This window comes from Anoplopoma fimbria, chromosome 15, assembly GCF_027596085.1.
Source record: "Anoplopoma fimbria isolate UVic2021 breed Golden Eagle Sablefish chromosome 15, Afim_UVic_2022, whole genome shotgun sequence".
NCBI lineage: Eukaryota > Metazoa > Chordata > Actinopteri > Perciformes > Anoplopomatidae > Anoplopoma > Anoplopoma fimbria.
This window is the reverse complement of record NC_072463.1, coordinates 19622924-19650905: the sequence shown is the minus strand read 5'-3', so window position 1 is coordinate 19650905 and position 27982 is coordinate 19622924. Positions and strand designations below refer to the sequence as shown.

At 40.0% G+C, this 27982-nt stretch overlaps 1 protein-coding gene across 1 annotated transcript; it reads right to left on the bottom strand.

Annotated features, from left to right (window-relative positions):
• Positions 1–11643: 11643 nt before the first annotated feature.
• On the bottom strand, positions 11644–27134 carry LOC129103122 (RAS guanyl-releasing protein 1-like). Its single transcript, XM_054613414.1, has 17 exons — positions 26970–27134; positions 26195–26370; positions 21133–21238; positions 19536–19598; positions 19317–19448; positions 18466–18619; positions 18114–18287; positions 17194–17310; positions 16835–17110; positions 16343–16423; positions 15578–15682; positions 15301–15410; positions 14723–14867; positions 14529–14565; positions 13992–14123; positions 12861–13180; positions 11644–12755 (listed from the first exon to the last, which is right to left on the bottom strand). Exons 1-17 carry the CDS (start codon positions 27104–27106, stop codon positions 12618–12620), a joined length of 2403 nt encoding a protein of 800 aa, XP_054469389.1. The 5' UTR covers positions 27107–27134; the 3' UTR covers positions 11644–12617.
• Positions 27135–27982: the final 848 nt, after the last annotated feature.

Genomic DNA, 27982 nt, shown 5'->3' with positions numbered 1-27982 from the left:
GGGAGAGGTCGGAGTCTCGGACACAAGCACCACTTTGTGGCTCTACCCCTCTCCTATAAACACATATCCCTTTAGCAGTGCATGGAAAATGCAAAGTGTGCAACTTGGGAGATGATCCAGTCTGGAGTTGCAGTAGTTAACGTCAATCATAATTGGGCCTCCTCCTACAGAAGGAAAGTGAACGAGGACAGTGGGGAGCTTCTCATCTTCACACAGCGTTCCACTCTAGAGAAACGCTGCGTGCAGATTAATGGCATCCTCCGTGGCGAGATTTGAAAACTTCCATTAATGGAACACCAATGATAATTTATTTGGACAGCCGAGCTGCTTCTCTGTGAATAATGAAGTGGCCTCGGGATCATTAATATGATGGATTCCCTCTAATGTAGGGATGCTGTGCCAGTAGTCCTAGCTGTAAAAATAAAAGATATACTAGCTGTGTACATTGTTTGTGTTATTGATTTGACACGGTGTCTCACTTTAAGGGGATTGAAGAGTTTTTTTAATAAATAATACCTCAGAGGATTACCATTTGAAACAATAATAGTCCTCATGAACACACATTAATCCTATATGCAGGTATGCCAGGTGATGAGTCAGTCGGGCATGACAGTCTGCTGTGCGACTTGCAGGGATATGGTTTTATTCATAGTCTATCCCATCATTCCAAAAAGAAGAACTAACAATTAAATGTGCCCCACGCTGCCAGAGCTACCATCCCTGATGTATCATGGGACCAGCCAACATATGTCAGAGCTCCCTGCTCTAAGATTTTCCATTAAACCTATTAAAGCATCTATTAAACAGCAGAGCATTATGCTTTCAATATTTTGAGCCAAACAGAGCAGAGACGAAGCCAGATTTCCCCTTCAGTCTGTGGTTGTGGGACTGCTGTGGAAGGCTTATAAATAGGTAATGGTATAGGAGCTGCTGCAGGTTAAGCAGGGGAGCTCGCTGAGGGCCGGGGTGACTCATTGCCCTGTCTCTTTGCATCATGTCAGTAACCTGGAGTCTGCACCTGCCACTGGTACCCCCTACCACCACCTCCAAACCACAGACTCACACACACAAATAAGAGCCTCTTGGACTATACAAATATTTCTCCCAATTTATTAAAGTCCCTATAATCAATATTTTTATAATTACAATGAATTAAATGATATCATGTAATGTGAACTGAGTCAGTCTTAGTGACAAAACCATAAAGAATGATTTGCTTTGTAGTTCCCCTAAGCACTAATTAGCGTCTTTCAATTGTTTTGTTTCATTCTCATTGAGTCAAATTGATCTCAGAGAAGCTATAGAACCCACTCTATGCACCAACCATAGTAGAGCTTTTTGCAGCTAAAGGGTCAGACATTTGATGCAGAGTTGATGCAGACCAAAACAGAGCGAGGGAATATTGGAATATTAGACTCAATAAAGGTGCGAGACTCAGAGGATTAATATAGCAGCAAACAACCATTGAAAACCATATTCTGCGGAAACAAAAAACTAATTATTTTATTTCATGAAACTTGCATTATGTAAGAACGTAAAACTCCTCATCTGCCTCCCCCTCTGTTTTGAATCAATAGCCACACATTCACCAATGTTCCCCTTTAATGTTCTTCTCTGAGCTGTAATTTCAGGTGGGTTTATTATCTGAGCCTCGACGGCTGCCGTTTGTGCCCTTATTTGAAAAGCTATTTTTAGTGCACACTGCCACAGTGGCTGATGTTGTGCCTAATAAACAATACAGGAGACCCTGGGATTCCTATGGGTGCCAAAAGGTCAGGAAGGACTACTTGTTTCTGTGCCATTCTGCCTGTCGTTTTCAAAAGCCTCTAATGGACCCAAAGGAGTCTTTCCACGCTGACGGAACAAACTGGACATGATTAAAGCACTGCAAAAATCTATGATGCCCTGCCACACGATCGTTTTCTGTGTCAATTGCCGCTCACAACTGCTACGCAGGATATGTGTTGACTTGGACAGCCTTTCAAGAGAATCAATGCTCACATGTGTAAACCCCTGGGAGGGTAGTGATCATCAATATGTAAGATAAGGAAAGATTTCTGTAGCTGCTCATCTGTTCCAGCACTCTGGCCCAAGGCTCTTTATATGACCAGTCCGCTCTGCCAAATCAGTCTGGTCATCCATCCTTGCACAGCTGTCTGCTGCAATAGAGTCATCCTCCTGTCTCATATTTTTCAACCCTAAATTGTCATGACGTTTTCTTATTTCATGACAGCAATTCCCATGCTCAGTAACATAGGAGAATACCGATACAGTTCGTAGAAAGCCATGAAACAGGTGATGAGATCAACATGACAGTTGCTGGGGAAAAAACCCACCATGTGCGAAAATGTCTGTGTGAGAATGGTTATGAAATATTCTCCATGAGCTGATCTGACTATGGATGATTCTTGACAACATTGACATCGCTTTCCCTTGTTAGGCTGAATAATAGATGCCTAGCTATGTATAATTCATCTGAAATGCAATATTTGTGGACTTTTTTTTATGAGTTCAAGGTTGGAGTTTCTCAGCCGCTGTTGTGTTATTTTTTTTCACCATTAAGAAAGACTGAGGCTATCTGCAGGATGTAGGCCACCTGAGAACATCACAACCACAATTGGAGCATTGTCTAAAATTAAAAAAACTTTCACGCTTGTGCCATGAATACATGCACAAAATATCGACCCCCTAAACATATTCACAAGGTTCATGACAAACTAATTATGTCTTCAGAGATGCTGGACATTGACAGAAACTAAGTCAGTTTAACACTGGGGACTGCTGGAAGTATACATATTTTATTGGCATATCCATATTTTATTGAAGCGCTCATTATGTTGAGTGATGGCTGGGATGGAGATTTAATCAGGTCCTTTTTAATCTCTCATTCATTTCATAATGACCTATTTCTCATTTGACATTGAGTCAGAGGTGGACGAGCTGTTTTACTGAAAACTGTCAGCAAGAAAGTTTCTTGTAGATTTCCACTGCAAGCTAGAAGTGAAAACCTGATGGAATATACTGATGTTTTTATTGACAGCAGCATTACCCTAGGACTTGCCTCTTCATTTCAAGGACTGAAATTGAATAGAGACGAGACAAATATCAAGATGTCTTAGTCGGATAATTTTTTTATTTGGCGCAAACTGAAAATATAAGTTAAACTACACTGTTTTATGCCTGATGTCTGATTTGATCCTTTTTCACATAACTTACACCAAGAGTATACAGCCAGGTGAGGCCCTTTTTGAGCTTTACTTATTTAAGCTAATTGCTAATGCCAGTGAGCTTACAACAACACTTCTAACATGTTTATGTTTACAATGCTCACCTGCGTTCTGCACACACTGCAAGAGCACATTTACGATCACATTATGCGGCCAGATAGCAATAGCCTGCCTATGGTGCGTGCATAAACGTGTTGTTAACTTAAAGTTCATCACTTTTGATTGTGATCCTGATTCTGATTTAGGGGTGTGAAAATATTCTCACCCTAAACCAAACATGTCATTAATTTTGCACATACTTTATTCAGTTGTACCGCAAGTATCACAGGTTAAAAATGTTGCGCTTACAGTGGTGCTCAATGAAAAGTTAAGGGATCAACAAAGTCAATGCAACTCATCTTCATTGGGACAAATACCAAATTTCATGGCAATCCATCCAATAGTTGTCAAGACATTTCACTCAAAATCATAAATGTCAGCCTCATGGTGTTACTATAAAAAGTTATCACCTAAGAAGCAGTGTATCATTCTCTTCGAACAATAAATGTTAACTGAAAAACTGTACCAATCCACCCTGCAGATGTTGAGATATTTCACTGAAAATAATTGAAAACTTTGACCTGTTAGTAACACTAGAAGAAAAGTCAGGGGATCACCAAATACATAAGGTTTCATGCCATCCATAGGACCACACTGTTAATACAATAACAATTGGTTGGTAAAATAATGTACATGTAAACCTCCATTTCACTTCTGTATACCTATCTTAATGAGTGAGCCAATATAATATGATCTGGTGCTGTATTTACACTTCATGTGCTATAAAGAGATTAGCACAAGTTAAACATTAACAAATGAAACTTACAGCATGACAAATAGAGTAGCTTCCTCCTACAAGGTGTGTTGTGTGGTATTCTATAAAAGGTATGACAGTTTCTTAAAATAGGTTGGCGATGTGACACCGAAGGCAACCATGGTTACCAAGTATGAGGAAGGGGGAGGGTGTATCTGTAGAGGAAACATATGGGTTATCTTTGTTAGTAGCCTAAAGCTAAATCACTATAGAAAATGCCTGGAGATTTTTCAATATTTTCTATACGACCAGTGAATGGTATATAATGTGTATGAGCATGTGCATACATCCAGATTTGAAGCAATAAACCTTTGCATATTGTCACAGCAGAGTGTGATTATATAACAATTAAAGCCACTAAATTGCTCTGTGTCATGTCAAGGTTCCTGTAACTGCAGACTTGCTCGCCAAGTTAAACTGGCAAGCAAATAAGTGAGAAACAGGAAATCACATAGTCATGCAGGGAAGAGCCACATTTTCATTGGAAGAGTTTGATTTTTTTGCAGTTTGCTTTGGTTAAAACAAGATTAAAAAATATTAATATTAATATGTTATTGTTTTTTTTTAAATCAACATCATTTGCAAGTAGAAATCTCCCCACCGCAGGTATGACTGTTATGATATTTTTTGCTGGATGTTCTCAAATTGTGCTGTTCATATGTTTGTTTACACCACTAACCAAACAACACTTGATCTCAGATCCACAATAAAAGAGGACAAATAAGTCTATTATTTATCAACAGTACACTCTATTCCGGCAACATCTGTTTTTTAGACATCTCTCAAAAGGTAATAACTTGTACCGAACGATAAAGCAGAATTAAAACGCATACTGGGGTTATTAGAACTGTAGTAAACAACATAGGTTCATAATGTGTTGGAAATGTTAAAAAGTAAATGTCTACAGATGAGAGCTATCTAAAAATATATTGCATGTAGTTGGAAAGTGACTATCCAGTGTTGTCTGTAGCGATTTCTCAAATGATACTCTGGACTGTGGCGGCTGCACTGTGACCTTGTTTTTGCTCATTATTTCTGTTATTTCTTCTCTCCCTGTCCACTTCCCACTCCACTTTTAACTGTAAGGAACTCTTGCAAGTAATTGCAACACTGCTCACAATGCTCAAGTCCAAAATAGCACACCTTAGATATGGTTTTGTGCAGCCTGCTATTAAAAATTTACTGGACAACAACTAAAAGTACTGCGGATTGTATATGCCCACATATCCATACTCCTCAAAATACCCACAACTTCCAGAGTCAACATGGTCTGTCGCTCGAAGTGTGCATCATATTGCAGTGCTCGCTGATTCCACTGGGACATGAGAGTTTGAGGCTTTCTGTCATGACAGGAGTGAAGGCGATGTGATGTATAAATGAAGAGCTGTGGCTGCACAGGTCGGAGCTGTCTACTCACATTATCAGATGGCTTCTTCCTCTCATGAAGTCTGCGAGGCTCGGGTAAGGTCAGGAGGCAGATGTATTTCTGGACCTTGTGGCTCGATCGAAAGATTGTGAACGTCTCCCTGACCAGAGCGGTCATTACCTTGGTGCAGCAGTTTCACAAAAATGGCGTGCAGTAAAGGTATGCCTCTGTTTCGTCTGTTGTCCAATCTATTCCAATTTTAAACATCGAAAGTCAAAACAGGACCACCTTTCACATCCCATTATCCTGTTCTGAAGGAAGTGGCTACAATGCTAATGGTCACTCTCCAGGGACACCTGCAGGGTGGAAAGCCTTCAATCACATTAATCCGAACAGTTGGCCGCTCCCTGTGGGTTGGCTGCTCACAGATGGTGTAGAGTTGTATGTGATGTGTTAAACTTCTCTCAAATTGACCCGAATTAAGCTGTGCCTTCAGATTACTGACTCCAGGGATCAGCAAGGTGATCATTAATGATTACAGTAAAAAATAATGGTTGGATGTCAGTCAACTAATTAAACAATACTACAGGTAAATGTCTAGTGTCTATGGGACAATTTTTTCTTAAAACTTGTTAAATATCCAAATGATTCATCCATCCAAATTGTTTGACTTTTTGGGAATCTTATTGTATTTCTTGCCAGGAGGTAGACGATTGATACCACTTTTCCCTCTGGGAGTGGTATCGATCTTCTCAACTCTTGATAGATGGGATACAAGACATACAAGTCTCCTGTTATCTCCTGAACAGTAAGTAGCTGTAAGTAGACAAATGTTTTGCTCACGTACCTCATTGTGAATTAAATTTGCTGTCAGTACAAATTAGCAATTAAATCAAAGCAGCTAGTTCTTGAAAAGAAATTGTGCCAGATTACAAACCTGTTTTTCATCATTAACTGATCACAGAGCTTCAATTTTTCACTTGAAGCTGTCTGACCTTCAAAGAGAATACAGAGTTGAGGTTGAGGAAGGAATGATAGAACCATCTCTACGTCTGACCTTTTCAGTGATGTATTGCTGCTAAGCATTAAGTGATATCAATGGTTTCATGTCCTTATGATGTGCCAAGTACATATGTCAGTGTGCCTGCCTCCAGGCATTTCAGGTAGAATGTGCCAGACACAAGGACATGTCCTTATGTCCAGGGTCATTGGAGAAAGCAACAGAGGATGGCGGACCAACAGCAACTAGCAGACACTCAAACAGCATGCTGGCCTCCATTAAAGCCCTGAGGCTATTTCATGCAGCCATTACGGGGGTGTGTGACTGATGGTGTGAGTAAATGGACACTCACACTATCGCTTTGTGCTATTGCTGCAAAGAACAACGTATCATTATACATGGATGCACCGCTCAAGCAAACTGAAGCTCCATTTAACAAATTATCAGCACTTGAGCAGAGTGATTGTTTTTTCAAAAGCCCTGAAATCTGAGATTGATACGATTTGATTATGGCATTAACGCACCATGTGCTGGAATGAATATCACAAGGTCATTGAGGTTCCTGGTTTAAAAGGTAAATCAAATACCTGGAAATATTGGCCCACTCCAAACAAGGGCCTAATTAAAGAATGAATCCATCAGGGACACATAACAGCATTCCATACGCAGCTTGCTTCAAGTGTGTATCCTGTCTCTAATAGTATAGTGTTTCATCTAATTTGAATTTTCACTTTTTATAGAGGCACAGTCAGTGGACATGCAGCAGTTATTAGAGATGATCCATTGTAAGTGCCATCATTCTGGGCACGATGTATTAATGTAAAAGTCATTGCTCCGGTTATTACATCTGTCCTCACAGTTTTTATTTTCTGTCTACTTCAATGAAATCCACAATGAATCGGCTCTTGCTGGAACGCTATATATTGGAGCAAATAATGCCTGTTTGGAGATACACTGTGCAATCATACCGGCTGGAGTATGCAAACAAGGTGCAGCAGCTGCAGATGTCTTGCCTCAAGGAAAACAATGAAGTCCTTCCAGAAACAGAGAAATATATGAGAATAGAATTAATTCAATGTTGAAGTCCTCTTATTAACAGTGCATGACTTGGCAAAACGTGAAAGACGAAATCTTAAAGCTTTTACATCATTTTTAGTTCACTACTTTGGACTGAAATATCTCAACAGCCATTGGATGGATTTCTATTCAATTTTGTACATGTGTTCATGCTCCCCGAGGATGATTCCTACTGACTTTGGTGATCCCCTGACTGATCCCCTGAATATTTTGGTTTATGAGCAACTATCTGTAAAACTATTGGCATTCCCAGTTTGTGTTTAATGCTAATTAGCAAATGTTAGCATATTTACATGATATGCTCAAGTCAAGTAGCTAAACTAAGATGGTGAAAAGTACACATTATACCTGCTAAACATCAGCATGTTAACATTGACTTTTAGAGCATGTTAGCATGCAGATGTTAGTGTTCAGCTCAAACCACCCCTGCTGGTGTGCCCGTAGACGTCTTTGTTATATGCACATTACAGAGCATTAGCAATTTTAAGCTTATTGTTCAGCTGTCCCGTCCATAACCTCACTGTGAAAAGCTCTAAAAAAACAACTGTATCTAGACTGCTCAGCACCACACAGCAAACAGACACAGTTAGCAACTAGATAGTGAACATAGCAAAGCATTTAGTCGCTAAAAAGCCAAATTTCTCTCAAGAGTTGGTAGAGATCAAAAGCAGTGCTAAAACCAGAGTGAGTATTGGATTGCTGGTTTAATTATAGTCCATACTGTAGACCTAGTATTTCTTTTTTCTCGTATTCATTCTATTATACTTTCTGCAGTTCTTATATAAAAAGTAAAAATAGCTGTGATTAAACTGTTTTTGTAGCACCTCAATATGTATTAGTCAAATAAAGATCAAATAATCTAATAACCACTGGTTTTAATGTTTTAAATAATATAAAAAGTTACATTTTAAATTGTTGTGTTTAATAGTGTATCATTCTTTATTGAGGATTCTGCAAGGCATGAACACACAAGTGTTAGAAAACAAGCCGTCCACCATACCACCACGGCAATTTCTGATTTCACTGATCTGTAAACTCGTTCTTTTTTTGTGCTGGTGTAAGCAGCAGACTGTGGTTCCTATTAGGTGGGGTGGCGGAGTCCAACTGTGTCCCACTGCTTGGTGGAAACAGGAGATGGGTAGTTTAGAGGTTTCAGATCCAGTCCGGCTCAGACAGGTTTGCTCTGTGTTACTCATCATCATCATCATGAATTCTCACTGGGGTTTAACTCACTCTCCTCCTACTACTTCCTCCCCTCCTTGCTTTATATCTGCTCCTTTGCTGCAATGCTTTGCATCACTTTCCTTGATCTTGGCAATGTGTTGTTTCAGAGGGTTCTGCTGATCGTGGAAAGCGCTCCGGTTGCTCCAGCACCGCAGCATCTGCTCCTCTATCAGCTCTTTTCTCTTCAGTTTTTCTTCTTTTCCTCACCCACCCATTTCCTTTTTCATCTATACATCTTCCTCTTCTGCAATCTGTCTTTGCAGTTTTGTGCTGTTACATAGCATATAGCCGTCAGTTCTAATCATGAGTGAGTACTTTCCATCAAATGCCATAATGTGATGTGGCATCTTCATGATGAACAACTTCTTTGCTAAATACCACATAAAATATGAAACAAGATACTTTGACAATCTGCTCTTCAATGCAACTCAAATGTAGAAAAATGTTCACCTGAGACATTTAGAGCTGGTTTTCTGTTTATTCTGCCATCACTTTCCACTAAAATACACCTTGAGGAGCAATAACAGAGAGTCAATCATAAATCATTATGAAAACTGCACCGAATTGCATATTAACATATAGCTTACATTATCTCAACAACATGTAACTCCAAGCCGTATACAGTGTCCCTTCACATGATGTGAATTATTCATAGTAAGACTAACAAGTCACAGGAACAAACAGTCAGACTCTGACAGCACACACAAACAACCCTAAATAAGGGATGTGTTTTTGTGAGTGTTATTAAGTATGCTTCTTTGTGTCCAGCCAATATATGCCCTAGCCAAACCCAATGGGGAGCCGTTACTACAAGAAGGGAAGTTTCATTTGGTAAGCCAGCAAGAGGAATATTGAGAAGACACTAAATTGGATATTTACAGGATATATGTGTCTGAGCCCATAGATTGCTTTATGGGTGTACACAGCCTTATTGTGAGGAATTCAAAGCCAGGAATGTCAGCTGATGTTTCTCTGTTGATACTTTCCCAGTAAGTGTTGCCCTCAAATTCATTACCCTCTTATCAGCTTCAGGCGTTGCCTCTTCTCTCTCTATTCTGCATTTAGAGGCTGATATGAGTGGATTTATTCTGTATTATGAAGCAAAAACTACATGATTGTTAAAGGCCAAAGAAGAGACACAGCTGAGCAATGATGTTCCTGCTGGCAACTCCTGTACAGCCCTTCTCTTGTTACACACCTCCGCTATCATCAAGGTTAATTAAAAATTTTCACCATGGCTTCACACCGTTTTCAAGCCACCTCCGGAAAATTTCCACAAATTGTGTCTTTCTCTCTTCTCCCTCCATCTCCACTGCAGTGTCTCCCTCTGCTCTCCCACAAGGGTCCTTTGGCCATCGTTCGAACTTAATGAACTCAGTTTAATAATCAAAGGGAATTAGTGGAGTTCGGCAGTGGCGTTGCCGTTTCCTGCAGGCGTTGTTGCGCTGTGCTCTTCCTTGTGTTCGAAATGAGCGTGTGTTAAATGTGTTGTGTTCTTATTGTGTTCCCTGTGTCCCACACTGCTATCAGGAGGACATAATGGGATGTTCCACATCTTTCCCTAATTAGTTTCAGAGTGTGTTCATTAGACTTAGCAGATTTAGTTAACTTATGGCTATCTCACAATGGCCCAATTCCCCCAAGTACACTGATATCTAGGTGATAAATCATCTGTCTGCACACTATAATGAGGCAGACTCTGTCATAGTTTGCTCTCAATGTATGGAGACCTGAGTTATGCACGATCAGTAAGCCCACATATGTTTTTCAATTTCCGTCTGGCTTAAATGCACCACAATTAAAGTTGTTTACATTCTCTGTTGGGTTTGCAAATGGATTTTTAGACTGATATATTTATCTTTATGATGACTATATTTAACATGACAGGGTACATTCCTCCTTTAAAGCTTGTTTTGTAGCCCTGATGGATAAAAAGCAGCCTTTGCTGGTGCATCGTCCCTCGAGTTTAACACATGGTCTCACTGTCACTTTCTCTCAGCCAGCCATGATATTGGAAATTATTCAGCATTAGTGTGCACAGAGCCTGGTAGACTTGGGGTGTTACTCCCTTTCAGTGGGGGGTGTCACATTCAAATAGAAGTAAATTAGCTGTCACCAAGGCTTGGATTGGGAGCTGCAGCTATGCCTCAGAGACGATCCTTGTTCACCGGGTCTCTGCTCACTGCCAAGTCGATGCAAGGCAACAAGTCATTATAGCTCCAAGAAATAAAGAAGCACAATATAATTTGAGTCAAATGGCTTTCGTTACCCAAGGATGATTTACCACAAAAGACATGCACATACTGAGTCACAGCACTGGTGTAAATTCACCTGCTGTGTGCTTAAAGAAAGCTGAAGGATTACGTACTCCAACGGAAGACAGTTGCCCTCTCATTATCTACGGGCCAACGTTATGTGTGGGGAGCTGTACTCATTACCAGCAGCAATGCCCAAGGGTCAGGGCAGATTCGCACAGTCTCCAGACAACAGAGTGACAAAGCCTGTCTTTTACGGAATATGTCTCGCAAATTCGCCAGTCCACCATTTCATAGATATAAACAGAACAATAAACTGATGATGATTCTTAAATATATCTCTTAACTTGCCTCTTATGAAACACTGCTTTCCTAATCTTGAATTTACAAGATGTTTTTTATAGTATGGAAAGTGGAGAAAATTATCCAATTTTTTTGCTCTTTAATTTGATAAAAGTGCCTACTGTTAAAACACAGATTAGAGTGCAACATTTATAGAAGAAACCTAGAGAGTCTGAAAACTCAATAAAAGTCAATAATCATCAGCAAGACCCTGAAGAAATCTAATGAGGCTTTAGTGCCCCCCAGTGGTCAAACTGAGTAACACAAGCAATGATTTTATATAGAATACAGTATTTATTATCACAATAAGAGAACAATACTGAGAGAAAGGATGAGCCTTGACTTAATTGAGCTGGCACTATGTATACTTTGTATTTACAGATCATTACACGCATTACAAACACATGTAGCTTGACTCACAGTACAACATTCCCACCACGGGCCACAAAACAATAAGGTAACATGGCTCCACAATGAAAATAAAAAGTCAGTCAGTAAGATGCCAAGTAACACACACAAGCATAAATAGTTTCACTGAAAGTACCAGTATGCTGTACAAAATGCTCATTTCTGTCACTCCCTACATGACCTGTGTAGTGTTTGAAACAATAAATATCAACAATATTAACCTTCATTCTACTGCTATAATCAGTGGGCCCTTGTGTTTGATAATAATAATAATAATGATGATGCACCTTTGATAATCACAAAAGACGTCTTGTTTTCCTCCGATTTCCATTTTATGTTTAACATAAATATATAGTCTCATTATTGATCAAGAACTGATCAAACACATTTTGCGCTATTTTAAAATACTGCACTCCTTCATTCAATATTTCTTTTCTATGTTTACCTTAAACATAGGGAACTCCTTTTCAGCTCCTAATGGCTCACTAAAAAATAATGCTCATCGCAACAGTCATTCTTCTGTAAACTGTACAGCACAGTAGAAGGGCTCCTTCACCCAACTTGAAACTTCTTTAAATATTACACAACAGTATTGTTATGACATTTTCTGCACTATGTATGTCAAAAAGGTTCTTTACCTTGTTATTGGTGATGGCTTTTAAGTTTGACTGTATAGCATTAGCATTTTTGACTAGCTATGTGCATTATATCCTACTTTACACCACCTTAAGCCAAAATTTGTTGGGTCAGACTTGTAAAATACTTGCCCTGTCATGACCAATAACTTATTGGATCCAGATTTATACATGCTGCCATAAGGGGGCAGCAGCAGTCTCCCTTGAGGAGGTCCCGTGTAAGTGTGTGTCTAGGAGGAGGAGGAGTCCTCCTCCACAGGATGGAGAGCGTGCCTCTTGAGCAGTGTCTTTAGTTTCTCCACCTCCCGCTCTGCCACCTTCAGCTTCCTACGTAGTGTCACATTGGCTTTCTGGAGCCTCTGGTTCTCCTGCAAAAGACACAAGAAGATTTGTATTATGTATAGTAACTGTGGTGCATCTAAGGACTGTGCCTTTTGTTAGGAGGAAAAATGAAACTTGGTCCTGACACTCACTGATTCCAGAGATTCATAGGTGGGTTTGTTCTCATCATCTGGCTCTTTAGGCTTTTGTGCAACAGATGCTCTGTTTTCCCACTTGGCACAGTGTCTTCTCTGGGGCACCGGGCTGGGACATGAGGTGAGTGTGGGTGTCAGTGGGACCAGAAGAGAAGGCTGAAGGCAGCTGGCCTCAGGGCCTGTAGAGGGCAGTTGGAGTCCTTCTGTCTGGGTGGCACTATGGACCCTCCGAGGCCTCGAATAGGAGGGGTCTGGTGATTCTGGGCTCCAGTCTTTGCTGTCATCTGGCGGGTAGGGGAAAGGACATTCTTCCGAACCTGGAGACAGGGGCAATATCAGTAAATATTTGAAATGAGACAAATGGAAAATGCAGATTGTTATCATGACTTACTGAATGTGTCCACCCTTTTTTTTTAAAAATCCTTTTATCAGAATAATGTCTTAAATAATAATAAGCTCAATAGATCAAAGCAATCAACGGCCACAAAAAAATGACTCAATTCAGTATGTACTGAAACACAAGCCAAATAAACCATATGCCAAAATAGCACGTCACAAAGACTCATTTGAAGAGGGGCTGTGTTAATAAAGCCCCCGTGTTTTTAACATGGTTAGTGTCTTGGTGTGTCAATCCTCCCTCAGTAAAATCGAAAGTTATTCTGTTCTGAATATAGTAGCTTTCTCATGGCAGGTGGGAAGCTTCAGTATTACTGTAAGTGAAACCGTTCCTAATGACAGCTGGAGGGAATTCACCCTGACAGTAGACCCTGTGCTCGAGACTTGTTTTATTTAAGCTGCAGCACACTGAAGTGAAATCATGTAAATTCTGACTTTTATTGTTTTCTGTACAGTGTTCCGGGCAGTGGTTACAGGAAATAAACATACTTAGTTGATGAACATGTGCCCTAACTCTCAGCCACCAGATGGCACCTGTCATAAGGACTCACTTATTGCCGCCATGTTACATGCATGTTTATAGTCTTCACAGGTGAGAGTCGGGTGAGAGTCGGCATCTGTGGGAACTTGTGTAAAATGAATGTATTTGTTTTGACTGTGTGTGTGTGTGTGTGTGTGTGTCAGTCAATGGGACTGTTTATGCAGATAATTAATCAAATCACTCAAACCCACCCTCTGAGGTGCCTGTGGTGACAGGGGTTGAGCTCGGTGTTGGACTGTCGATGGCGTTGGTCACTTTGGCATTCTTCTTGCACTCAAACGCCACCTGGTCCTTGCACTGCTTGTGGCAGTTCATCCCGCAGTCTGAGCAAGCCAAAGAATGCACAACATGTCAGAACAGGAACTAGCGTTAGTCTTACATCTACAAACTGACTTCTACTGTCTTTTCTTTGAACACCATCTCTGCTGCAAATGCAACTCTCAGACCTTTGCATGCTTACCGTCAGGCAAACAAATAGCTCTCAGATCTATTGAAGGACGGGGAGGGGAAAAAAACTGTGGTTCTAGCTGCAGATTTCTTTTTTTTTTTTTTTTTTTTTTTTCATGTTCTGCAAGGCTCAGCTAGCTGTGTGTAACACAGAAAACCACACTGCACCATCTTAAGATAGCTCCTCCTCACCTGCTCCCCACAAGACAATATGTGCACCTAATTTTTAAGCCTGATACTGACTGACTTTTTGGGGGGGTAAAAGATATAATTATAATCACCTTTGCATCTGTAGCCTTGCTTGATGACACCCCACAACTGTGAAAAACAATATGAAGAACGTTTTCACAGGACTGTAGCAAAAGCAAAACTAAAAACAACATTACACATTGGAGGAGAATTTTCTTTGGCTGTGACATAGCAGTTAAGCAGTTTTCATTATTTCACCATAAATTGAGTTTTTGTAGTGACTTACAAATCCTGAGCAGTTGTCACAGAAGGTTGGTTTCATGTAAGTGGTCTCCTGGAAGTTGTGGACAAAGCCAAGACCCAGTTTGGAGCAGATGACACTTGCCCGCATGAAATAGGCTGTGATCTCCTCTCTGCTGATGAGGCCTTCCCTGGACAATCACAACACAAACACAGTGTAACTTAGAAACTGAGCTGTATATGAGCAGTATTTATGGGAATCAGATTGTGTCTTAACTTCATATCTTAATGTTTGGTAATGTGTGATCTGATTTATTTGTCTGCACCCTCCTCTGCTACATGTGTTGAATACTTAACCACTTTGTCATTGTGTCATGTGAAAATATAACCATCAACTATGTTTTTTTATTACGTTTAAGTCTAAATTAGAGTTCACCTGATATTCTGTTGGTTCTTCTGGACAAGTGTGAGAAATAAAACAGTGAATATTTAGTGGTTGGTGTTATGGTTAGTTCAGCAGCATTTTTATGTTTCCTGTTGCTACACTCATCACTACAAATACCCCTCTCTTCTGAATTCACAAATGAGCTCAGAGCGTGTGCGTAACCTGTCAAACAAGCTCACTTCTCTTTGTCCATGACACAGAAGGAAAACGGAAAGCTAGCTGCAATTTTCTCAAATTCCTCTTGAGAGATGAAGCCGTTCTCGTCGTGATCGTAGTTCTTAAACACGGACTGTGAAAGACAAGAGGCAAACATCATTGTTGCTTGACTGTTAGGGCACAATAGCTGTAAGAGCAGGCTGTCAAAGTGGTAGCATCCAGAAGAATAGTAAAAAAAATTGATTATGGTTATATAACAGAATTGCTGAGTAGCTACAATTGAAAAGAGGAAGTACTTACATCCACCATTCTCTGCACATGTTTGCTGATGGTTCGGGGATCGGGTTTGGGAGCCACTCCTGGTGCCCAGTCCACAACCACTGAAGGTCTAGAGGGGGTGGCTGGCTGATAGAAAAATGAATAAGTCATTAAATAAACAAGCCTGAGTACGCTGATAAACATATAAAATATTATCTGAGCCATTCTGTTACACTAAATCTATAAATGTCCTTCAGAAGCAGAAGCAATGCTGGCAAACTATTCTTTTAAAAAATGAGTAATGCTTTGAAATACATTTATGTATTTCGCCATTTTAGGAAATCATTTTCTTTCTTGCAGAGAGTCAACTGAAAATATTGATACTGCTCTCATGTTTGTAAATATGTAGCTGTAGCCAGCAGCCGGTTAGCTTAGCTTAGCATAAAGAATGGACAATCGGAAAAGAGCTAGCCTTGCTCTGTCAAAGTTTTACACTTTGATTTTTATAAGGAATATACATAGGAGATATTCCATGTTAATTGGTGAGCATTAGAGCTGCTGGTACTTGGATTTTGTTACCTTTGGACAGAGACAGGCAAGCCGTTTTCCCCTGTTTCCAGTCTTAAGCTCAGCTAAGCTAAACAGTTGCTGGCATTACTTTTGTTTTAATTTTAATTTTTTTATTTTTAGTTGACAGGCTACTTTCCAGAATTTGGGCTAAGCTATCTGGTAGCTTCATATTTAGCAAACAATCTAAAGTGGTACCAATCTTTTCATCTTGGCTGGTAAACAGCTTCTATAACTCACAGGTGCTTTACAGTTCCTTGGTTCCCTGGTGTAGGACAGTTCATAGATCTCATCCTCAGTGTAGTAAAGGTCCAAGGACAGCTGGAGGGAATGAGAGAACACATGTTAGCACATGGGAGGTTGACAGAAAAAGTAAGAGCTCTCTGTATATCTAGATTTTTGTCCTCGAAACATGTTTTGCTGATGGCAATATTAGGTCACAGGGTAACAATTATCTATTCATGGCCATTCTGTCGTTCAAGTATGATTAAAGCACTGCACACAGATGGCACAACAATATAGCAATCTGAACTCTCTCTCATTCACACTCAGTTCGTCACCCACACACTCATAGATCATAGACTCTCATCACACCCACACAAGCGCGGACAATCCACATGCTGTAACGGGCTCATTTGCATCTGTGCTTTCGTTCAATTTAGTGAATCACATGAAGCTACATATCAGTTTGAAAATAATCAAAATGCAAAGTTGCATTGAGCAGTGCACTACCGTCAACAGATGGACCAGGTCCTTGTTCACGTCCAGCATGGGAGGGATTTGCTGGAGCTGGATCAGGTCATTAATGTGGCTGTAGAGTGCCTGGAGCTTCTGGACATTCACCTTGTTGTCCTCCACATAGTCTGACATGGCCTCGTTGACCGAAATCAGATCTTTGAGGTGAACGCCCAGAATAGGGATTTTAAAACTAGTACACCTGTTGTAAGCTTGTCTATAGTTGTCATAGTTTCTGCAGGAGGACAGCAGGTCTGTCATCTCATTCAGTACCTGGGGAGTGAATAGATTTCTTTTTGTGAGGATGTTTTGAATCTAAATATGAACTGGATCTTATCTTGGTAAGTGTCATTTACCTTGGTGACCTCACTCGGTACATGTGAGGTGGTGTCCTTCAGTCTGGAGATCGAGCTGTGACAAAGCCCTCCCACCACCGCCATTAGTGTGTTGTAATTGTGCCTGAGATGGAGATTCTGGTGGACGCACACAAAAAAGCACACATATCAGTCCATCCGCACACACACATAAACACGCACAATTAAACTTGTTCCAGGTAGCCCTGGTTATATAATCCACAACACTGCAGTTACATAAGCCACTTAAATTGTTGGGCTTTTCTTGCTGTGATCTGATATCTCACTCTTTTTTGGAAGTGCTTTCCCCTCCTCTTTTCAGTTGTCTTAATTTGAGCTGTCACTGGAGCATTATGGTGTGAAATTCGTTTCCACACCCATGGGTTCTGAGGTTGACAGCAGTGAGCAGCAGCAGACTGGTGCATTAGTGTAACCGTGCAAGAGGTCCTCCAGAGTACAAGCCTGCCTAACTGCTCCCTTGCCAGTGCATTGCTTCTCAGCAGGTCGCAGGCAGCTTAACATTGGAGTGGTTTTAGAGGCAAGTTTTACACTCACAAGTCATTTCTGTCTTTTCCACTTCCAAAACTTCATCTGTGTCGAAGTGTGTTACACTTGACAACTCCATTAGTTTGCATTCAGTTAATAATTTTCTATTGGGAAAATCTTAGGATACGCTAAAAGCCTGCAGCAGAGCTGTTGAGAATCCTAACCAGCTCTCAGTGAATATGCATTATGCAACTGCCAATTATGTAGCATCTATAGTGCTGTTCAGAATATGACAATAGGCTGTCCTTAGTTGGATTAAGTGCATGAACAATAGCACGTAGATGATAGCAAAGAGGAAATGTGTTAAAGTTACATTGTCTGCTAAACCAGGAACAGAAAGTGCAAGAGTAGTAGTGAGAGGTTGATTAAACCACTACCTTTGCCACGTGGATAAACTTGGTGAAAACCTCAGCTCTCAGCTGAGCTGTCGGCCTGCTCAGCACCATCAGTTGAACCCACTGGGAGATACCATTACACAGGGCGATGGAACGCTCCATCACGGGGATGTCCTTCATGCAGCAGCTTCTAATGTAATTCTGATAGTCTACAAACTGACAGAGAGAAGAGCATAAACTGCTGCACGGAAACTGCAAGGCATTCACCCGTGGAGAGGAAATACTTACTGGTTTTCAGTTCACAGAGATGCATGTCAAATAAACAAATCATCAACATGATGACAACAATGATGAGCCATATATAGTTGAATAGTATTTTAGTGTGTATACTCACTGATATCCTGCAGAAAGACTTGAATTCCAGGAAGGTGAGATGCTCAGCCAGCTCAAAGGGCTCCAGGTGATCAAAAAGAAGAGAGACCTTCCTTTTTTTACTGCTGTTAGCTTTGATCTTCTGGCTGGCCTTCCACGACCAGTCCCGTTCATTTCTAGAACACACCATCGAACATGCGCAGCAACATTTACAATCAGAAAAGGTTAACGATAAGCATGACTTCATAAATTGTAAAATTCCAGCTTTAGACGTTGTTGTGTTTATCAGTACAGTCTATGTTAATGTGCCGGGGAATTTCTAATTCTTTTTAAATGATAGTCAAGAAGCAAATACTTCCAAAATTCCCAATATGCTGAATTGTATATACATTTTGGAAATAACTATGCAGTTTGGATTTAAATATTCAAAAAGTTATTTCAACAATGGTGTTTCTGTGGTAATAACATCTCAAATGAGAATATATATAAATATATCATATACATTTTGTTCTATTATAGTAAATTGAATGTCCCTGAGTTTTTGGTAAGATATTGAAGACATTGCCTTGGGATCTGGGAAATTGTGATGGACAATTTCCTGACATTTTATAGACTAAAGGATCAATTGATTAATTGAAAAAAGAATGGGCAGATTAACCGATGATTGTTAGCTGCAGCCCAAATAGTCAAGTGTGGCATATAGAAGACAGAAATGTGTATGTGATGTCAAACTGCGTGAAAGCTACATGAGCAGCCTCAAAGTCATACTGTTCTAAGTTCAAAGTCTGTATTGAGAATCGTGACTGAACAAACCACTGAGTGTCGTGTAGACCTAATGTCTCAGTTACCAGCTGGTCAGAGATTAACACTTACATCCATTTGGTCTCGAGTAGAGAGCAAAGATGCTCCTGTCCCTGCTCTCTGATCAGCTCCCGAAACTGGTCCAGGCTGTCTGGCAAGCTGTGGTGCAACCGGAACATCATCCAGAATTCCTGTGTCCAATACCTGCAAGGCAGAGATGATGCCATGAGACTGATACAGAATATACAAATAAAGTTAAACTCGTACAGTAAGTCATTGTGTTAAACTTACCTGATGAGGTAGCATATCCTCTGGCACTCTGTTGGCTGTTCATTGTCCAGCGCTGTTTTGAATGTAAGGGCTTTGGTTAAGGAGCTGATTTGGACTTATCGTGATTAGCAACCTAAGTAAAGATTGGCTTTATTATCTGAAAGTTAAAGCTGGGATTCACATCAGGTGTCAGTAGCGTTTAAGTCTTTACAACACTTTTGTTTTGGTGAAAATAGCTTGTCGGTAAATCGGTGGATCATTGAAATTGTACAACACAGGTACGTTTTGAGTAAACAATGAACATATGTGTATTTGGACAGCGGGGGTTCTTTCGTACAAACAACTCATTAATAAAAACTGCAGCAACTAAAGCAAAAGGCGAACAGAAGTGGCATTTGGTAATGTGGGAGGAGGCGACTACATGAAGCAAAACTCTGATGAGCATCACTGAATGAATCATTCTGGCACACAGAAGTAAGTGAATAACAAAAAGTACAAAGTGAACACACAATCAATGCCTCATATACTGTCGAGCAGCGGTTGATTAATGTGCATTGTTTAGTGGTCGGACTCTGACGATGTATTTATCAAAGCGCATGAGAATATTATTATTTAACATGGTCGCTCCTGCTTCCGTTTTGCACACGTTTACCACAAAAACACTGTCCTGTCAATTTATATATAGTACACACACAAAAGCATTTCCTTATTATACTAAGCAGCTCTTATGAACAGACTGAAGCTATAGCTTTCAATTGGCAGAAATCCGCTTGAAATGATGCATATAAAAAGGCTAATTGCGTCATGGGAGCAGAAGATCTGCCCACGCAATCCCAAGGCCAGACTGCGATGAAGGCTGTTAATGGCCCCTGTGTCTCTTCCCTCATCCTTACCCACACACTGAATTTATTTGATGTATCCTTTTGGGTCTTCGGCTCAGAACGAGAGGGTTAAAAATAGCAGAGGGGCATTCGGCGTTGCATGCTCTGACGTGGGTTTGTGTGAGCGGGGCCTCTTTAAGCAATAGAGGGTCTGTGTTTATATATAGTTGAAGAGGACCTGAATGTGAAAAAGGCAGAGGTAATTAACACCTGAAACCCAGAGGCTGCTCACCGGGGCCAGTAGGCTCCTCTGAGAGGCTTAGTGACGACACTGCTGTTTTTCGTGAATGGAAGCCTAGATTACAGGCCCTTCACTCAAGTCATAACACTACCAAAAAAAAAACATGCTTATTTTCAAGATGTGAAGTGGGGAAAATGAAACGGACAGAAACATACAATTTAAAGGGATCACATACGTGATGGTAATAGACTCCCTGTTATTGAATGCATGAGATGCAGGGCCAAGAGTGAAGGGAATTTACACAGACAGAAATGTAAAAGGTCTACAGCAACTGACAGCAGGAGTAAACATGAGCTGCCATCACATTTTACACTGACAGCTACAGGCTCCATCGTAAGCCAAGTACAAGTTTGATTGCCAGTTGCTGTTGACAACAGAGCTAGTGATCTGATCCCGAAGTTACATTTTGTACTCAAAATTGGCCAGTGCATTGTTTGAATCATCTGTCTGTTTGAGATAGCGGTTACAGCTTTATGTCAGACTGTTTGAAGGATATAGAGTGGTGAGTTTGTCCAGCAGATCACAGGAGGAGATGTGGATACGATGCATGGTCAGGGTGATGTTCAACAGGTGGCTGCTTCCACACACAGCACCATCAGAGTCTGCAAGACAAAATGCACAGACTTAAATTTACCCTCATTGCTACAAAGTGGAGAGAAACAAAACACCTTATGCAAGTCAACATGTCATCCTCTGAAAATAAAAGTTGCATCAGAGGTGATACAAGGTTTCCGTTTAGGTGGTATGACACATCACATTTGTGTTTAACTTTACTTTAAAGCCATCATTGCTCTGCTTTTACAAAGTAAATTGGTTTATATGAAATTCAAGAAACATGAATCAATGTAGAAAAGAACAGACTAAGCAGTCAACTTTGAAGAGGATAAGGACGGTGAAATTCTATGTCATTCTCTTTGCCAATAATTCTTATGTCACAAATATATACTTTCATTTTTAAGAATGGCTGAATACATATTCCTTAAACACTTTTTAGCAAAAATTACTCAAACAGGAGTAAATAGTATTTTTGTTTAGCACTACTTTCAGGTGAGGATTAATCCAAAATTGCTGCTCTATTGAGTATGTTGTGATAATAAGAACATATAGTATATTACAGCCTTATCCTTCAATTACTATTTTCTAAATGAAAGGCAATGATGGGTGGACCACTCTTTGCAAATAAACCAATGTCTATGGATGCAGTGCTGGATAGATTATTCTAGATAATTCCTTTGATTACAAATGTCTTTATTATGATCCTTTACTCTGAATAACCCTCAAGCATTACTTGTGAAAACCATGACATAAAGATGTTCCCATCATTGAACAACAGAGGGTTAGGTAAACCTGCTAAAACACCAACTGAATCATACACTGTAACACATTTTGTCATACTATCCAACACAAACGACATTTGTGAAGATTTGCCTCTTCCTCTGATTGTGTGAACCTCTGCAGCACGCTAGTCTCACTACCTTTTTTTCGCTTCCTTTTTCCTCGTGTATATCTCACTTCCTCCCATTGTGACCAGACCACCTTTTCTTATCTCAGTTGTATGATGCTAGGTTACAGCTGACATCTTTAGACCCATGGAGTTATAAACTCTCTTGTCAACCACTTTAAAAAATGAGCCTACATGTACAAAATATTACATAACATCACAATGCTAGGTCCGACCTTTAATTGCAGAAAACACATTTTTCCTGCCCACTTAAGCATAGCAAAACACCACTTATCCCTAAAACCAATGCTACATGCAGTGAATTAGCAATAAAGAAGAAGAGGATTTAATACAATCTTGAAAATAATATCTATAAATCATGGTACATTTTAGGCTGTTTACATCTCCCTTCGACAATCTGTAGAGAATGAAAACATTGTGCTGAAAATGTGTGAGTTCTCAAGCTGAGAATTGTTTCCCTTTAAGCTGTACCAGTATCTTGACACCATCAAGGACATCAGGCATCTGTGGACCCACTTTTAAACCATATCACCTTGGAAATACCTCGGACGCCATGGCAACATGTTTTCTAATCTTTGTTATCTGTAAGCAACTCACCACTCCAGCTGCAGCTGACTAATCTAGCCCTCATATCCTGCATGGGGTGTGTTTCTGTTTGTAACACGCAGCCTCTACCAGCCAAAGCCAGTGAATATCAATTACCTCAACGGTCTAGTCAATAAGAGAGGAAAAAAGAATAAGCGTGAGAAAATTGCGAGCAATTACAATAGCATGGCTGGTAAAGTACTAAAGCTTTGATGCAAATAAGACATATGTATAGAAAGCAACACCCATCTATTCTTCTTGACATTCGTGTTAAACTCAGGTGAAATCCTTTTTTACTAAAATGATCAGCTCACACTCTTATTTTAGTTCACACTCTGGATATAGGTATCAGGTTTGAACCAGCCAAAGTAAGACCTATGGCAAATGCACAACAGGAAATCATGACTCTCCATCAAGTAAACAATTGCTCCATCCTATTTTCACAACTTTCCAACCGCTAACCCTCCCTGTGCAGGGTTAATTGCAGGAGGAAATCCCCACTCTACTGTCTGTTCCTGAATGGAAAATTAGGAAAGCTGCTGCCCGCTATACTGGAACTGTGTGATACTGTATGGTGATAAACACAGCCAAGGGCACGCAGCGCCGGGCCCACTTTTAAGGTTATCTTACACATTCATCAGTGGCTCCAAACCTGCATGTCGCTTTTCCTTGTTTTGACAGAGACTATCAGACTGGATGGTCCTTTTGTTTTAGAGGATTGCAAATCAGATGCAGGATGATGATTATGTCTCTGTACTCTGAACAAACAACTCCAAAATGATCAGGACCCACAGTAACTTTATGGACTATGTTTTGAATTTAAACTTTTGAGCAGTGATGTCCTGTAACTGGTACTTGCACAACAGGGATTATCTCTGCAGTTGATCATTTTATTGAATAGAATTTCATGATTTAACTTTAAAAATATGTTTATATATAGAAGAGTGTGTGAAAACTAGTTAGCAAGCAAGCAAGGAAGTAATCTAAAAGCAATGGATAAATGTAAAAAAAATGAATTATAGCTAAAATAAATGGATAAACAGTTGAAATAGTTAGCCTAAAGTAATGGATAATATGGCTTGAATAGATAAAAGAAATAGACAAATGGTTGATGACTACCCCATAGACATCTGACTTATGCGTTATATTGATGCTCTTCTTGGACTATTATACCTGTACATTGTTTTGGAAATCCTGCACAAAACTGTACAGCTCTCTCATTCGTAAAAGAAAAGGTATATTGTACATATTACACTTATACACTACATACTAGAGTTAAATTGTACAATTGTTGTTGTAGTACATTACATTACATTACATTACAGTCATTTAGCAGACACTTTTATCCAAAGCGACTTACAGGAAGTGTATTCAACATAGGTATTCAAGAGAACTACTAGTCACCAGAAGTCATAAGTGCATCTCCTTTCTTAAACAAGCATCTGAAAGCATAAACCAGAGCAAAAGTATAGTGCAGAAGCAAATTACTACGAAAACAATAATTGCAACAAACTAATACGAATACAATAAGTGCAACGAACTAATGCGAATGCAATCAGTGCTACGAGGAAGGCTCAGGGTTTAGTATTATTCATAGTAACTATCACATATTTTTATTGTAATTTATCTATTCTATATTTATGTTCTTGACTTTTGCAGTACTTTGCCTGTATTTTTTCTTTCCTCTTATTATATTTTTTGAAAGAACCAAACAAATAATTAAGTTGGCAACAAACCTCATTCTGATTCTGAAATAGTTAGCTAGAAGAAATTATTAAATGCTTAAACAACCAACTTCTCCTACTCCAAGTGGTAGAAGTACGAATGCAAACATTGACAATTCAATTGTATAAGAAAGTTATTGAAACTTACTATTATATTTACTTATATATCAATAATTGTTCAATGAAATCCACTGCAAAATCACTTCAAATGAACACATTTGGAACATGATAGGGGGAGATGATGGAGTTGTTCATCGAACATGTCCGTTTGAAAAAGAAGGTTGGGAACCACTGCTTTAGAGGTCGAGGGCTTTCTATATGGCCAACAGAATAGTTCTCCATGTTAGAATCATATGGTTTAATGTCCTACATATTTTATAAATGATATCTAACAAATCAGTTGAAATACGAATTACCTGTCAAATTAAATGTAATATATATCAATTTAAAGTCGACATTGGGCATGTTCAGAGCATGCACTGTGGTCAAGAGAGAGTGATGATGTCAACAGCTATTGATCCACACCTCACAGTGCTCTGCATTTCAAAGGCTGGTCAGCATCTGAGGACCACTGCTAGGGGAGCTGACCTTTCGGCTCAGCCAGGCTTGAAGCTGCCATCAGGTAATCCTTCAAATAGCTCTTACGTGCACTCTCACATTTGAAAAGGTGGCAGGGCTAGTGGACCTTAGGGGTTCGCCTGTGATGTGGGCCAGGAGGAGCAGGACTATGTTCCATTTTATCAGGAGAAGCTGTTCAAGGAAAACCCCATTCATAACACTGTACTCAGTGAGATGCCATCTTGAGCATGTGCGTGTGGATCTCACATTTTGAAGGGTTTTTTGTTGTTGTTCAGAGCATGCATGATACTGCACTACTGGGTTCCTTAACTCTTCTTCTTCTGACTAATTCAGTTCCTTTCGTCAATCTGAAATGAGCAGCAGGCTGTCATTACTGCCCGCTTTTACCTCTCCACAGATAAATGTAGTTATGGGATGTCATTTTATGTGCAGCCCATTGTAACGCCTCTCCATTGCTCTTGCTCCATTTGTGTAACCAAGCAACGGCAATTTGAAAGCGTGTCTCTGCAGAGACGCAATCACCATAACTCTGGGAGCACTCCTGACAACTTGATGAAGCCAATGATCATTGCTTGATTGATCCAGCTACAGCCCACTCAATCACTGCTGCTCTTTTTCTTTTTAAAATATCTTGCATTCAGTAAAATAATGACAATGACAAATACAGTGCAGTCTACGACTTTAGTAACATAAGAAATATATGATACACGTAATCATCCAATACTGTTTTCCTCAAAATGTTAAAATGACATGAGGCAGAAATAAACTAAATCTGACTGGCAAGCATCCATAGGATGGTTTTCATCTTTAAAAAGTAAAACCCTACATAAAAAAACTGTATATTCAGCTGTGTTAAGAAAATCCATTTCACTTTCAAATGCCTACTCCATTTTTTTTTTTAGAGGCCTGTCTAAACTTGTTGGAGTTTTGCAGCCAGGAAATGCAGGAAAAAAGGTGGGTAAAACATAGACTTCTAAGGAACAACAACAGCATGTGATCACTCATAAACTAAGACTTATTGTTTCCCAATAACAGAGACAAGTACTGCAGAAAAGCATGAGTCAACTTAGACAAAACATTCACAAAAGACTTCAGTGTCACACAAACACAGACCACACGCACACCAGTGCTCATGCTTTGCATCTCAATGCAGTATTCCACCAATTCAAACCCAACACTGGTGGCATGGCAGGTCAGCATTAACTCACCAAAGCACTGCAGACAAGCCTGGATGAGGTCCTCCCAGCTCCCCCCTTTGGTGAGGGGACCCAGGGACATCATTGATTTTGTAGGGGCGGTTTGGGCTGGGCTGGGTTTGTGGAACCTGTGAGGGCGGCCTGGAGGAGAAACTCTAGACTTGGAGCTGCATCCTGGAGTCGCTCTCCTTTGAGAAACACCAACACAAGAAGAGTGAGGGGGAGGAGGGGACAGGAGGGCTTGCTGCAATGAAAGTCTATGTGTACACGTGTTTCAAGCCATAATCTTGTGAGACCACAGATGATGACACACAAAACGATCTGTGCAGTTGTCACAAGAAATTGCAGCCATTGTTTGAGTTTAAGAACACCCCTGGAATGTAGCTATTCATTGTTCTCATTTCCTTCCTTTAACTTGGGGGAAATACCGGTTGATTGCGGACATCCAGTTCAAAATGTTGAGTGACCGGTAAACAAGACGGAATTTGTTCGAAACATATACAGTTTAGGTGCAGCAGGTCAGAAAAGTAACACCGGTTTATATTTAAGAACCTGTGCGTAAAGTAGTGGGTAGCCTAACGTTAGTTGTTCACGCATCGTTTAGGCACAGATTTAAAAAGAAACGATTGTTTATTTACCACTGATTACAGTCACTAACCAAACCCTGATAACTGATACAATCACGTTAGTGTCGAATATGTACGCACATTTCCGCAAAAACCACACAAGAAGCTCCACTCCAAAAAAAAAAAAAAAAAAAAAAACACGAATAGATCATCTGACTTACGCATCGTCCTTTCCCTTTTCGTCCGACGTTATACTTTCGCTTTGGTTGTTTTCTTTTGATTGGCATCCCATGGCGAGGTACTGGGCGACGAGCGGCTGAACTAGGCTGTCCATCTGTGTTCTCCTCGATGGGAGCATTTCATCGCTCTGCTCGGCTCAGTGCGCCTCCGCGGTCTCAGCAGCATTGTGCTGACTAGTCAGTGAACGTTACACAATTAAGTCACCCAGCTTGCCTGTGAGTGGGCGGCCGTGGTGCCTGGCCTGTCACTCACACAGAGCGCGCTCCCTAGGCTTCTTCTTTATTTTACAACTTTTATGGAGTTAGTTTGTTCGTTTATGTGAAGAGCAAGCAAAAATAAAATGCAGTTAAATCAGTTTTCTGTCGTCTTACTCATTTGAATCTGTCAAAAAAAAAATTGGATCATAGATTTCAGGTTCCACCTTTATGTTCAACATGAAATCATATTCATAACAAAATCACTATAGGTTCACACAAAACCAAAGTCCATGTCTTTTTGGGGACAATAATAGATTTAGGAGAATCTCTGGGATGTGATCCCTCTTGTAGTTTACTAAAACGTTTTTGTTTGTTCAGACTGCAGAACAGGAACAGGGTGGACCTTCCTCTAAAGATAACAGTGGTTGTAGGTTCCATGGAGACTTTTATGAGGGATAAAGTTATTGTGACTGTAGTAGGTGGTCCGGGGATGAGGTTTCCTGAAGTCTTTCAACTGCTTTAAGAAGAGTCTTATCACACTTATCCGGGTGGAGAACAGAGCTCTGTGAGAAACATTCATGTTGATATTATGCCAATGAATAACAACACAGTAAGTCGGTGAACATTTTATAGTTAAGTGACACCTGAGGGCCTCTAAAAGATTTATTTAAGGAACCAAACATGATTATTCAGAACATTTCTTATAACTATTACAAATTCTACAACTGGTGTGTTTTGACATAATTTCTCAAATAAGTAATTATGTGCAACCACACTCGAGTTGGCACTGTGCTGCA

Coding starts and splice junctions, on each gene's coding strand:
- LOC129103122 (XM_054613414.1), bottom strand. CDS start 27,106: ATGCTCCCATCGAGGAGAACACAGATGGACAGCCTAGTTCAGCCGCTC. Junction 26,371..26,969: donor GAAAAGGGAAAGGACGATGC/GTAAGTCAGATG, acceptor TGTTTCTCAAAG/GAGAGCGACTCCAGGATGCA. Junction 21,239..26,194: donor GGCTTGTCTGCAGTGCTTTG/GTGAGTTAATGC, acceptor TTTGTCTTGCAG/ACTCTGATGGTGCTGTGTGT.